Source organism: Sorex fumeus, unplaced genomic scaffold (genome assembly GCF_029834395.1).
Source record: "Sorex fumeus unplaced genomic scaffold, SorFum_2.1 ptg000086l, whole genome shotgun sequence".
Lineage (NCBI taxonomy): Eukaryota > Metazoa > Chordata > Mammalia > Eulipotyphla > Soricidae > Sorex > Sorex fumeus.
The window spans coordinates 27,070,701-27,082,747 of record NW_026606143.1 but is presented as its reverse complement, the minus strand read 5'-3'; the positions used below and the strand labels follow the sequence as shown (position 1 = coordinate 27,082,747).

At 45.9% G+C, this 12,047-nt stretch overlaps 1 protein-coding gene across 6 annotated transcripts in view; it reads right to left on the bottom strand.

Annotated features, from left to right (window-relative positions):
• Positions 1 to 2,475: 2,475 nt before the first annotated feature.
• PCYT1B (phosphate cytidylyltransferase 1B, choline) overlaps positions 2,476 to 12,047 on the bottom strand; it is a 134,515-nt gene continuing 124,943 nt past the window's right edge. For 5 of the 6 annotated variants that reach the window (XM_056131225.1, XM_056131222.1, XM_056131224.1 and 2 more), the window contains one exon: positions 2,476 to 4,606. In XM_056131225.1, the coding sequence (XP_055987200.1) occupies positions 4,394 to 4,606 (213 nt within the window). In that variant the 3' untranslated portion in view covers positions 2,476 to 4,393. The remainder of the gene's footprint in view (positions 4,607 to 12,047) is intronic. The other variant, XM_056131223.1, reaches the window with a different exon arrangement.

Genomic DNA, 12,047 nt, shown 5'->3' with positions numbered 1-12,047 from the left:
CTGCAGGCCTGGCTTGCTTCTAGAGGGAGGCTAATGTTAGAACTGTTGGCATTTCAAAGCACTAAGCCAGATGGAGTTAATGGAAGCTCCTAAATGCGGCTGGTGGAGGGCATTGAGCACAATTCTCAGAACATCGACATCTGCCTTAATTGTTGACATTTGGGATCCTGATTTAGCTCCTCCACCCCCATCTATCTGCTTCCAGCTGATCTAAGGAACTTTCCCCAAAGATAGATAAGTAGTGGGAATGGTCAGACCACAGCATTTAGGTACAGGTGTAACGCATTGCATCAGGAGGCGATGTCAGAGAGATGGATGGGAGCTCAGGACCCAAGATGCTGTCCATTGAGGAGGCCCCGGTGAGGCTGGAGGGCGACCTCTCCCGGTTCCCACTCTGAGAGGCAATGCTCTTCTCACAAGTTGCTCAGTGATTGCATCCGAGGTGGAGGAAATACAGGCTGCCTGGTAAGTTCAAAGATGCTGACAGGCAAAAGCAACCTCTGGAACCATCTCCTCCCCACCCCACCCCCCGCCTCCTTTCCCAAATTCAGACACTGATTCTGGTCTGTGAAGCCAAGGTCAGAAAGCGAATTAGCAGAGGAGCGTCCAGCTTGAGGTCCTCACTGGGGCACCCTAGGCGACCCACCACCCCAGGGGTCTGTTTTTAAGTAGCTTTGAGGTCAGATGGGGGTCCTTTGGTAACAACCAATGCAACCCTGTGCCTGGTCGTAGCCTCTTGAGGTGCGGGGTCACAGCAGAGCAGGGACAGCTGACACATGTCAGGAACGCACGCGTTTAGGAAACATGACAAATGCAAATGCAACTCTGTCCCTTTATTTAGAAATGTGTTGGGATGTGGAGGGGTGTGGCTGGTGGGTTCCAGTGGTTCTTGTTATTCAGCACCAGAGCCAAGGCTTGGGCGGAAGGCCATGATCTCCCCGGTATTCCTGGTGGTTGTCCTGTCTTACAGACACAGGGTCATCTGAAGCGCATGTTTTCTGTATATGGCTTTATCCCAGACACAGTGCAGTGACACACCAGAGGACTTGGGTTTAGAGAGAAGTTCAAGTTGCGGACGGCCCAGCAAGGAGCATGTGAAACCCTGGCCTGGCCAGTGCTGCTTCTCTCTCTGGGCTACACAGGGGTGTGAGTCAGTCCTGAAGAGGGAGGAAAAACAAATGCCCCCTCACAGGGCAGACACACGGCAACTCAAGCCTAAGCCAGGGTGACTGGGCAGGGGTCTCTTCCCCACACAGCGGCTTGGAGACTGGCCTCAGGACCACTCTTGTGAGGTGACTTTCCACGGCCTTCAAAAGATTTGGGCACATGGGAGCTAGCTCTCTACAAAGGGGCCCTTCACAGGGCTGCAACATCACACCACGCCATTTCCAAGCTGGTGAAAGACGAGCTTTTGATTCCCTGGGAAGATGATGTGGTGACTAATAGATGCTAAGGGGCAGTAATCTCCCTCACGCCAGGGAAGCAGTTTCTCACCTGAATCCCCTAGGTTCAGGTGTCTGAGAGGAAGCCTTTTGCCTGTGTGAGGATTGGGAGCATGTTGGGGACAAGAACGGGAGTGAAGGGTGAGATGAAGCGGATTTTTCTTCTGCCCCCTGTGCCCCGTTTTGGCGAATCTTCTGACCCAGCTCTGCTCAGGCAGTTGTCCTCAAGTCCTCAGCTGAAGTTTCCTTCCAGTTCTAGGGTAGAAAGAATCTGGCCTTGCTTTTGGGGGATCATTTTTGCTTTCCTCTCCACCCTGTACTCTCACTCCAGCCTCAACTAATTCACTCTAGGCCTTTCCACTGTGGGCCACAAAAAAAGAGAACCCCCATCTCCTCCTGGAGGCAGAAGGGTGATGTAGGGGTCTGCAAGAGACCAATGCCAGGAGGCACCAAGTGGTGGAATGCAGGAGCACTCCCTCCCCACTCCATTCCTTTTTAGGGGTCTTACAGCCTTAGCATGGGAAGGGGGGTTGGCAGAGGTCAGGAGAGGACTCAGTGGGGTGAGAATTCAGTCCCAGTTGTGGGTAGTTTTGCCTCATCCCTGGACTATCCCGGGCTTTGCTCATTTCCCATCATTGGCAGCTATGACGGCACTGAATCTGGGTCACACAAGTGGTACCTGTCATTGGAGTGGGTCAGGCCTGCAAACCTCACATCAGCCTGATTGAGCAACCCTGCACCCTTTTCTTCTGGGCAAAGTGGTGTGACCTGCATTGGGCCACAAAGTAAGTAACTATAAAGTGAGGTCCTAGAATGATTTCAGTTTGAAGCTTCTCTGCACTTCCTGAATACATCTTACTCCTTTTTTTCTTCCATGCTGTTCACCTTGCTCTGTAAATCTCACCATATACAAGTGTCATCCAACTGAAGTGTTAGGCACCATGATGGGTTTGGCCAGGCAGTTTAATGGCAATGACCAAATAGACAGAGTGGGAGAACAGGGCCCCTGTTCTCCACAGGACAATACTTTGAGCCTTTCTTACCAAATGCATTCCCACTTGCATTCTTTGGGGCCGGAGCAATAGTACAGGGGATAGGATGCTTGCCTTGCACATGGCCGATTTAAGTTCAATCTCTGGCATACCATATGGTCCCCCAAGCTTGCTAGGAGTGATCCCTAAACACAGTGTCAGGAGTAAGTCCTGAGCACTGCTATGTGTACCCCCCCCAAATACCAAAAACAATTCACATGCCACGTCCTGTCAGCTCTGCTAGACAGAATTTCTGTGAAAGTGACTCAAACAAGGGGCTTGTATGTTATCTTAGCTTCCTGGCTTGCTTCCCAGCAAATACCACTCACCTCCAAGTGGGTGGGAGGTAGATCAACCCCGACACCAGGGTGGACAGATGTGCCACCTCCATTAGCTTGCCCAACTTTCAGGGCTTCTGAAAAGGGGTGTTTCTGTCACCAGACATGCAGGTTGAAGCCATAAGTCACTGATTTGGGTCTCTCTTCAGATCTCAGTTCTGTCCCTGCCTTTATTGGGACAGCTAGGCAATGCTTCATCTTCTAGAGTTCTACCCCCTGGCTTTCTCTGCTCTTCTCCTCCCCGTGATTAGGCAATGGTAGCTTCAAACCGCAGGATGCTTCATCTTCACTCTTTTGGCCAGGTCAGCGAGAACCACAATACCACCTAGACCAATCATGCCGGCATCAGAGCTGAGGCACCCATAGTGCATTGTTAAAAAGTCTTCCTTCACCCACAGATGTGATGAGACAATATGAGAACAACAGACAAGCTTCTTGGTTGGGACAGGACATTTTTACAGGAACCCAGGGGGAGGTTTTGACAAAGAGCCCAAATCACAAGGGGACTACACAGTTCTTTAGATCAAGGATTTGGGTGGGGGTTTGGGTGAGAGTAGGGGAAGTATACATTATAAAATGCCACCACCATATTTTAATATTGTATATGGTATACACCCTGGCTGGCAAAGTTGGGGCTTACATAGAACAGATACGTGCAGGTAGCACCCACTATTGGTACACTATGAGATTTGGTACATCAAACTGTTACTTGAGGTCTATGAAATGGTTAACTTGTCAGAAATGGGAAAAGCCATCCCATGAGAGATCTTTTTAAGGAGAAGCTTTAAGAAACATTTACCATCTGCTTAACTTGGAGCCAAAGAAACACAGCTCCCTTTTCTATATACATGAGTTTTTTTCCCTTTGTTGCATTTCCCAGTGATTAAGATAATTTCTGGGAAAATAAGAAATCAAACCAAAGATAGATCAGCCTCGCCAGAAGGATAGTAAGCCTGTGGCACTATCTCTTTGACCAACTTCTTTGAATGAGGAATAAAGGTTCACTCTAGATGGCCTGTTACATATGTGGCCTAAAGCCAGGCTACTACGCTCCATGTTCCTGGAACTGTAAGAACTGATCTCAGTGGTCAAAGCGAGAAGGCGGGAGTCTGTGTTTAACTCGGCTATTTCAGAAGCACTTTGTCTCCTCTCTATAAAACAACTTGATTCTGGCAGAGCTGGGGTGGTGAGAGACAACGTGCAGGGCCCTTTACGGGGCCGGAAGTAGCAGGTTGAGGGAACAGCAGTTTGCACAGGTGGTGCACTTGCTGGGGGGTGTCAGGACCAAAGCAGAAGACGCCCCACTCAGTGCAAGTCTCTTAGTGGTGCTCTGCATCTCCCGAGAGCTCGGTTAAGGTAGAATGATTCTAATGACGCTAAGGAAGTGCGCAGCAAGGAGCCTCCATGCAGAGCCTGTCTTGGGCTGAGCGGAGCCTGCCAGCCGGTCCGAAGGCCTCCCCCTAGCAAAGCCCGGGGTGCACCTGCAGAGCAGCAGCTCTTGCCACTCTTTCCAGGCACTCCCCGTGACCTGGCCCGCCTCCCCAGCCTGCGTGGCGTGGCTCCCGCCGTGGGCCAGCCGCCTTTACTTCTCGTCCTCATCCCCCTCACTCATGCTGCTGATAGAGGCTGAGGCCGCCTTGGGCGATGATGGGGGCGAAGTTTTGCTCGGGAGCCAGGCGAAGGTGGGTGAGGGGGAGCGAGAAGGAGAGCGGCTCCTGGTAGGACTGCTCACGGGGCTCTGCTTCGGAGACAAGGCCTGCAGCATCCGGCTACTCCTCTCCTGGAACATCTGCTTCTGGAGAGAGAGCGGAGAGAAGGCATGGGTGTCAGTCATCCGAGCAGAGGCAGGAAGGCGAACCGCGACCCCAAAAACAGCCTGCTCCTGCAGATCGTGTTGTACGAGACGAATCTGGGGGGGCTGCATGGAGGAGGGGAGCTGAGCGCAGTTCTATGGAAGCGAGTCATTGCTCCACGTTACCGCCACTCTTCGGCCTCTCTCCTAGCGGCATCTCCATCTACTAAAGGAAGACCACTCACCAGGCAAATCTGCTCCTATTGCCCCAGAAAATTTAGGGTACCAGAAGAGTTGCAGGGAATAAAAGATAATGCCCGGGTTGGAATGATAGCACAGCGGGTACGGCGTTTGCCTTGCATGAGGCCAACCCGGGATGATTCCCAGCATCCCATATGGTCCCTCGAGCACCACCAGGAGTAATTCCTAAGTGCAGAGCCTGGAGTAACCCCTGTGCATCACCGGGTGTAACCCAAAAAGCAAAAAAAAAAAAAGATAATGCTCTCAAGCAGGTGCAACAGTACAGTGGGGAGAGCATTTGCCTCACATGCAGCCAACCTGGGTTCAATCCCCCGCATCCCATATGGTCCCCCGGCACCACCAGGAGTAATTCTGCATCACCAGTTGTGATCCCCAAAGCCTTCTCCTTATGGTTATGAGAAGGAATCACACAATAAACACAATGAACCAAATCTCTGGTGGGCGAGAGGGAACTATGACCTGTGAGAATGGGTGGCTGGAAAATGGGGCTGAGGCCAAGGGGCTGCAGCAAAGTGGCCCGTGGAAGGGCAAGCACCAAGAAAATCAGAGTCAGGAGCCCTGTGGTGGCCCCGGGAAAAAGTTGGCCGTTGGGTCTCCGGTAACCCCCCCCTTTTTTTTGTTTTTTGAGTCACACCTGGCGATGCACAGGGGTTACTCCTGGCTCATGCACTCAGAAATTACTCCTAGCGGTGCTCAGGGGACCATATGGGATGCTGGGAATCAAACCTGGGTTGGTCGTATGCAAGGCAAACCCGCTACCTGCTGTACTATTGCTCCAGCCCCTCCAACTGGCAACCTCTTTTACCTCTGTGTTCTGAGGAAAGGCATTAAGGGCCCTCATTTTATCCTAGTTTTTATTTTGGCTATTTCTACTTTATTATTTTTATCATTCAACAACATTTATCCAGTAATAAACAACATGCTTCTTTGTGTGAGTTTTGGGCCCCATACCTGGTGGTGCTCAGGGCTTAGTCCTGGCTCACTCCCAGTGGGGCTCTGAGGACCATATAGGGTGCCGGGAGTTGAACCTGGGCCAGCTACATGTGAGAGAATCCCTTAATCTCTGTACTACCCTCCACCCCTGGTATTTTTTCCCTCACATTTTTAGTGTAGTGTAAATTGCTTAAAACTTAGTCTTTAAGTCTTTAGTCAGGGAGATGGTTCCACGGGCTGGAGCATGTGTTTTACATGTAGAATTCCAGGTTTATTCCCTGGTACTACACGGTCCCCTGAACAACACGGGGTGTGACCACAAAAGCAAAAAAAAAAAGAAAGCCCACCTCACCCTTTTAGCATGCAGTTCCATGATCTGTGAAAAGTGCCTACAGCTGTGGGAGCACAGTCACAGCAGGGGAGTTCTCCCCCACCCCAACCTCGCCCTGTCCCCCAGCCTCAGGCTTCCCGCTTTCTTGGCTGTTGCACAGTATTATCTGAGTGGAACCCTCCAGTCTGGTCTACCTACATTTACAAGGTGGAGCCAATAGGGCTGGCTGACAGGAGCAATGCTGAGTGAAGTGGGAGAAGCAGCAAATCCAGGTTCTGGCCCATGAAGTGGGAAAGGCAGCAATGCAGTGCGCTGAGGTGGGGGCGGCAGGAGAGGTTGGCATAGAAGGATGGCATTTCCACGCTGGGACCTCAACTGACCATTTCCTGGGGCTTTCTGAATGGAGACTACCTACCCCTAGCCCTAGTCTTGAGCTCTCAGTATCAGGCCAGCTGTTCACTGCTGCCCGCCTCCTTCCAAGTGCCCCCCTCCCATGAAGCCCTGCCTCTCTGCTGTCACTTCTCTCCACGGCTCATCTTGGACCCTCAGCTCCCAGCCCAGGCCAATCTTCTTATCCTAAACTGGTCCCCTAGAGCCACTTTAGATTTAACTTGTCGTTTAGTTACTCATCTTAAATGTGATGGGCCCCCTGAGGGTTAGGTCAAGAGAGGAGATTGGAGAAGAGGATGGAGTTGGTGACCATGGATGCTGGTGCTTTTGCAGAGCTTGAATAGAGGGACTGAGAATGTGGGGGTGGGGGCCAGGCGCCAGCTTCAGAGCAGAGGAGTCTGGGGAGCGTGTCCCGAGCACAGCTGCGCCACCTGACCCAGGGGCACCAGTAACGATGGAGCTAGCAGGAGGATGTGTTTTCACCCCAAGAGCTTCATGCAGAGACTTGAGTCAACAGAGGTGATGATCATGTTTTTGTTTAAGGAATATCTTGGGGTCTGAGTATAAAAGCAAAGAAATTAAAAAGGATGCTTAATTTTGTATTAGAACTTTAATGTTTTCTCATCTCTCCTGTCCCCCTCCGCTCAACGTTTTCTTTCCATCTCTTGGACAACAGGGGCCAGGTCTGAGGAGTAGGGTGCAAAGGTGGTGTTAAGGAACCATTGAGCCAAAATCCAAACCACAGGGTCAACAACGCTGAAATCAAGAGACCCAAACTTGAACAACTTAGAAAAGTGTCTGTCAAGAGGGCAGGCTGCAGGTTGAGGGGACATGAGAGGGAACCTGGGGACACTGGTGAAGGGAAGTTGACATTAGTAGTGGGATTGGTGATGGAACATTGTATGCCTAAAACTCAACTATGAATAACTTTGTAATTCCTGATGCTTTAATAAATTTTTTAATTTAAAATAAACCTTTAATATTTTGTACCTCAAGCCAACATATAATAAGATAAGAGGCAAATGAAATACAAGGCAACTTTTTGTTACGATTATACTACGATTATGCTACAGCAACGGAGCTTAAATTGAAAAAACAAAAAGTGGACCAGGATCGTAGCTCAATGGGCTGGAGTACCCTGAACCCAATTCCTGGTACCACATGGTTGCCTGAGCACTGATGGAGCAACCTCTGAGCCAGGAATAGCCCCTGAGCACTGCCAAATGTGCTCCAAAACCAAACAAAAGGTATAAGCTGTAAGAGAAAAATGAGCATATGGCATAAATGGACAATTCCTAAAAGACATAGATGAACAATACAAACTGTTCAGCATCACTAATAATCAAACACACAATGACTGAACTGATATTCCTTTTTATCAGGTTGCTGGGAATAGTTGTATCTTCCTAATGATTTTTCCAGTTTGACTGGCATAAGCACATTATCAGATTAAGGTATACAATGTGATTCAACTTCTACGTATTGTAAGAGGATTACCATAATAACTTTAGTTATATAAAGAGAGGTGCTTTTTCCATTTGAGGAGAACACTTGGGATCTACTCTCAACGTGCATACACCATAGAGCAGTGTTAATGGTTGTCATCATGTTGCATATTACATCCTTGTGCTTGTCTTATAACTCAAAGTTTGTACCTTTTGGCCACTGTCATTCAATATTCTTTCCTCTTCGCACGGTCCATCTTTGGTAACCATGAATCTTAGCACTGATTTCTAAGTTTGGCATTGTTTTCTCTTTTAGGAGCACTGCTCAGTGAGTCTAGGATTGAACCCGGGTCTCCTACATTCACTATGAACTGTTGAACTCCACTCTCTTTGCTTCATGTTAAGCAGCATTTTAGTTTGATGCAATTCCACCTGCTTATTCTGTTGCTTATGCTTTCTTTAAAGGTCAGGGCCAAAAAAACACCAATGGACTGGCGTGGTAGTACCCAGGCTCAATCTCTAGCACTCCTTATGGTCCCTTGAGCTACTAGGAGTGATCCCTGAATTCAGAGCCAGGAATAAGGCCTGCACACCACCAAAAGTGGCCTAAGACAAACAAGAGAAAAAAAGAAAGCCAACCCCAAACCAAGCCAAATCAAAACAAAAAAATAAGACCCATGTTAAAGAGCTTTAGTGCTTGTGGGGGAGGTGAGGGGATAGTGGTAGTGGTATTTTTTTAATTTCTACAAGAAATTCACTTAAAAGAGTTTTTTTAGGTTTGTGGATTTTTTTTCTACTTGACTCAATGTGAGATACTCAGTTACAAAGTTGTTCATGATTGGGTTTTAGTCAATACAATTTCCAACACCCAACCCTTCACCAGTGTACTTCTTCCACCACCAATGTCCTCAGTTTCCCTCCCACACCTCACCCTAAGTCTGCCTCTATAACGGACACTTTACTTTTCTCTCTTTTAACCCCCCTTTCTCCTTTTAGACACTGTGGTTTGCAGTATTGTTACTGAAAGGAAATCATGCATATCAGTTTACTTCCTTTCAGCACTCAATTCTTGTCTAGAGTTGTCATTTCCAACTATCATTGTCATAGTGGTCCCTTCTCTCTCCTACTGCACTTCCGCTCCTTGTGTCAAGTTTCCAACCATGAACCAATCCTCCTGGCTGTTAGTTTCTATCTTCAGGTATTCTTATACTATTTTTTATATCTTGCAAATGAGTGTGATTAATTGATGCCTGTCCCTCTCTCTCTGACTCATTTCACTCAGCATGATACTCTCTAGGTCCATTCATGTAAAAGCAAATTTCATGACTTCATTTTTCCATTATAATGACTACATAGTATTCCATTGTGCAGATGTATCAGTTTCTTTGTCCAGTCACCTGTTGTCAGCACTTGGATTGTTTCTAGATTCTAGCAATTGCAAATGGGCTGTAATGCTCATAGGAGTGCAGATTGGTTTTTCTGCATTACATTTTTGTGCCCTAGGGTATATTTCCAAGAGTGGTACTGCTGGGTCATATAGAAAAATAATTTCTAAGATTTTTGAGGAGTGTCCATATTGTTCTCAAAAAATTCTGGACCAATCTTTATTCTTACCAGCAGTGAATTAGAGTTGCTTTCTCCCAACATCTTCATCAGCACCACTTATTTTTATACTTTTTTCTGCCAATTTTTTTAAGAACCATGAGTTATAGTTATTCATAATTGGGTTTTCAGAGTCAACAACACTGCAATCACAAGACCCAAACTTTAAGAACCAAACTTCAAAGGTGTCTGTCAAGATGAAGATGGCAGGCTGAGGCTGGGGTTGGGAGTGGAGTGTGGGAATGGGAGAGGGAATCCGACAACACTGATGGAGGGAAGTTGACACTGGGGTGGGGTCAGTGATGGAACATTGTATGTATTCTTGTACTTTTTGATGCATATCTGTCTGGTGTGAGATGATATGTTCTTGTTGTTTTGATTTGCATCTCCCTGATGATCAGCGATGCAGAGCATTTTTTCATATGCCTTTTGATCACTTGTATATCTTCTTTGAGGAAGTTTCTTAACTATTGTACTAAGTGCTGCAACGAATGATGGTATGCATATGTCTTTCTGAATGAATGTTTTTCTGTCCTGTAGTATTAAAATCTTGTCATCTGAAAATAGTTGCAAATTTACTTCTTTCTTTTCAATTCTGCTGCCTTTTATTTCTTTTTTCTTGCTTTCCAGAAATAAATTCCACTTGACCATGGTAAATGAGCTTTCAAATGTGATGCAGAATTTGATTAGCTAGCTTTTAATTAATTTTTAAAATTTATATCAGGGATATTTGGCCCATAGTCTTTTTGTGTGGTAACATCATTTTCAGGCCTTGGTTTGAGGGTAATGCCAGCTCTGTAAAATGAGTTCTCTAGTTTGGGGGCAAAGTTTAATAAAGATTGAAATTCTTTTTTGTGTGGAGAGTTGGCTACACCCAGCAATGCTCTGGGCTTACTCCTGGTTGTGTTCAGGGCATAATATGTGGTACCAGGAATTAAACCGGAGTTGGCCATGTCAAGGCAAGTGCCTTAACCCCTGTCCTAATTCTCCAGATCCTGGAATTCTTTTAAATTTCAGTAAAATTCTCCTTGTCCTAGGCTTTTTCATTAGGATGTTTTTGATTATGATTTCAATCTCTTAACTAATAATGGGTCTGTTCAGATTTTCTATTTTGTCCTCATTTAGTCTTGCTAAGTTGTATATTTCTAAAACTCTTTTCCATTTCTTGTAGGTTGTCAAGTTTGCTCATGTGGTCTCCTAAAAATCTTCACATATCTGTAGTGTCAGTTCTGATGTTTCCTATTTCATTTGCCATTTTGTAGTTTTGAGCTCTCCTGGTTCATCTAGCTAAAGATTTGTCAATTGTTCCCCCCCTAAAGAACCAACACTTACTCTCTTTTGTTGTCATATTTGTGATTTCATTTATTTCTTATTTATTTCCTTCTTCTAATTTGTTCTTTTTCTAATTCCTAAACACGTCAAATATCTTGTTTCTTACTGTAGGTATTCACAGCTAAAATACCCTTAGAACTGTTTTGACTGCATTCCACAAGTTGTGTGTCTGTTTGGTTTGGGGCAACAACCAGGGATGCTCATATTCACCCCTGGCAGTGCTTGTCAGAACCTACATATGCGTGGGGGCATAACTTAGGCTTCTGTATAGAGGGCATGTGTTCCAGCGTGTTGCACTCTCTCCTTGCATCCTTTGGCATATTCTTCTGCTTGGCTACAGATTCTTCCTTTGTGGTTTCCATGAGTCTTATAGAGAATAACCTAAAATTATAATACCCAATTTTAGTTCATTATTTATGGTACTGGACATTTGGGCCACATTCAGCAGTTCTTAGGGACACTAACAAGGGGCTCTGTACTCAGGGGTCCTCAGGGAACTGACTATATGTAGTGCTGCGTATTGAACCACAGTTTGTTCACATGGAAGGCCCCTGATCCCTGTACTATCCTTCTGGCCCCATAAAATCCCATTTTAAATGGGGAACTACAGTAGAATTTTTTAACTTTACATTTTCACTTCTCTTCCTCTTCACATTTATATAAGGCAGCTATAGCGATGATGGACTCTGTTAGTTCTTGTTTATCCAGGAAAGTTTGGATCTTTATTTCTGAATGAGCTTTTCTAGGTGTAGAATTCTTGGTTAAAAATATTTTTTCCTCTCAATAATTTATTAAGTATATTTGACATGTGATTTCATGTCTGTTTATAAAACATTATTTTAAAACGTATATTCTATTTTTCAGTGTACTGATACACTGATACAGTGCACATGTTACATTACAAAATTTTACTATTCCATACTGTCATTACACTGTGCATTAAAATCTATGGCTTATTTACTATTCACTGTAAGTTTGTACCCTTAATTAATGTTTACAACGTTAATTTTATTCCCCTATTCCCTGCTAATGTTTCATTGTTTTGTTAAAAACTAGATCATTATATTCCACTAGCACATGATATGTAGAGTACTTATCCTTCTTTGACATCTCCCATAATATGCTCAAGGTCTATCCATATTGTCACAGA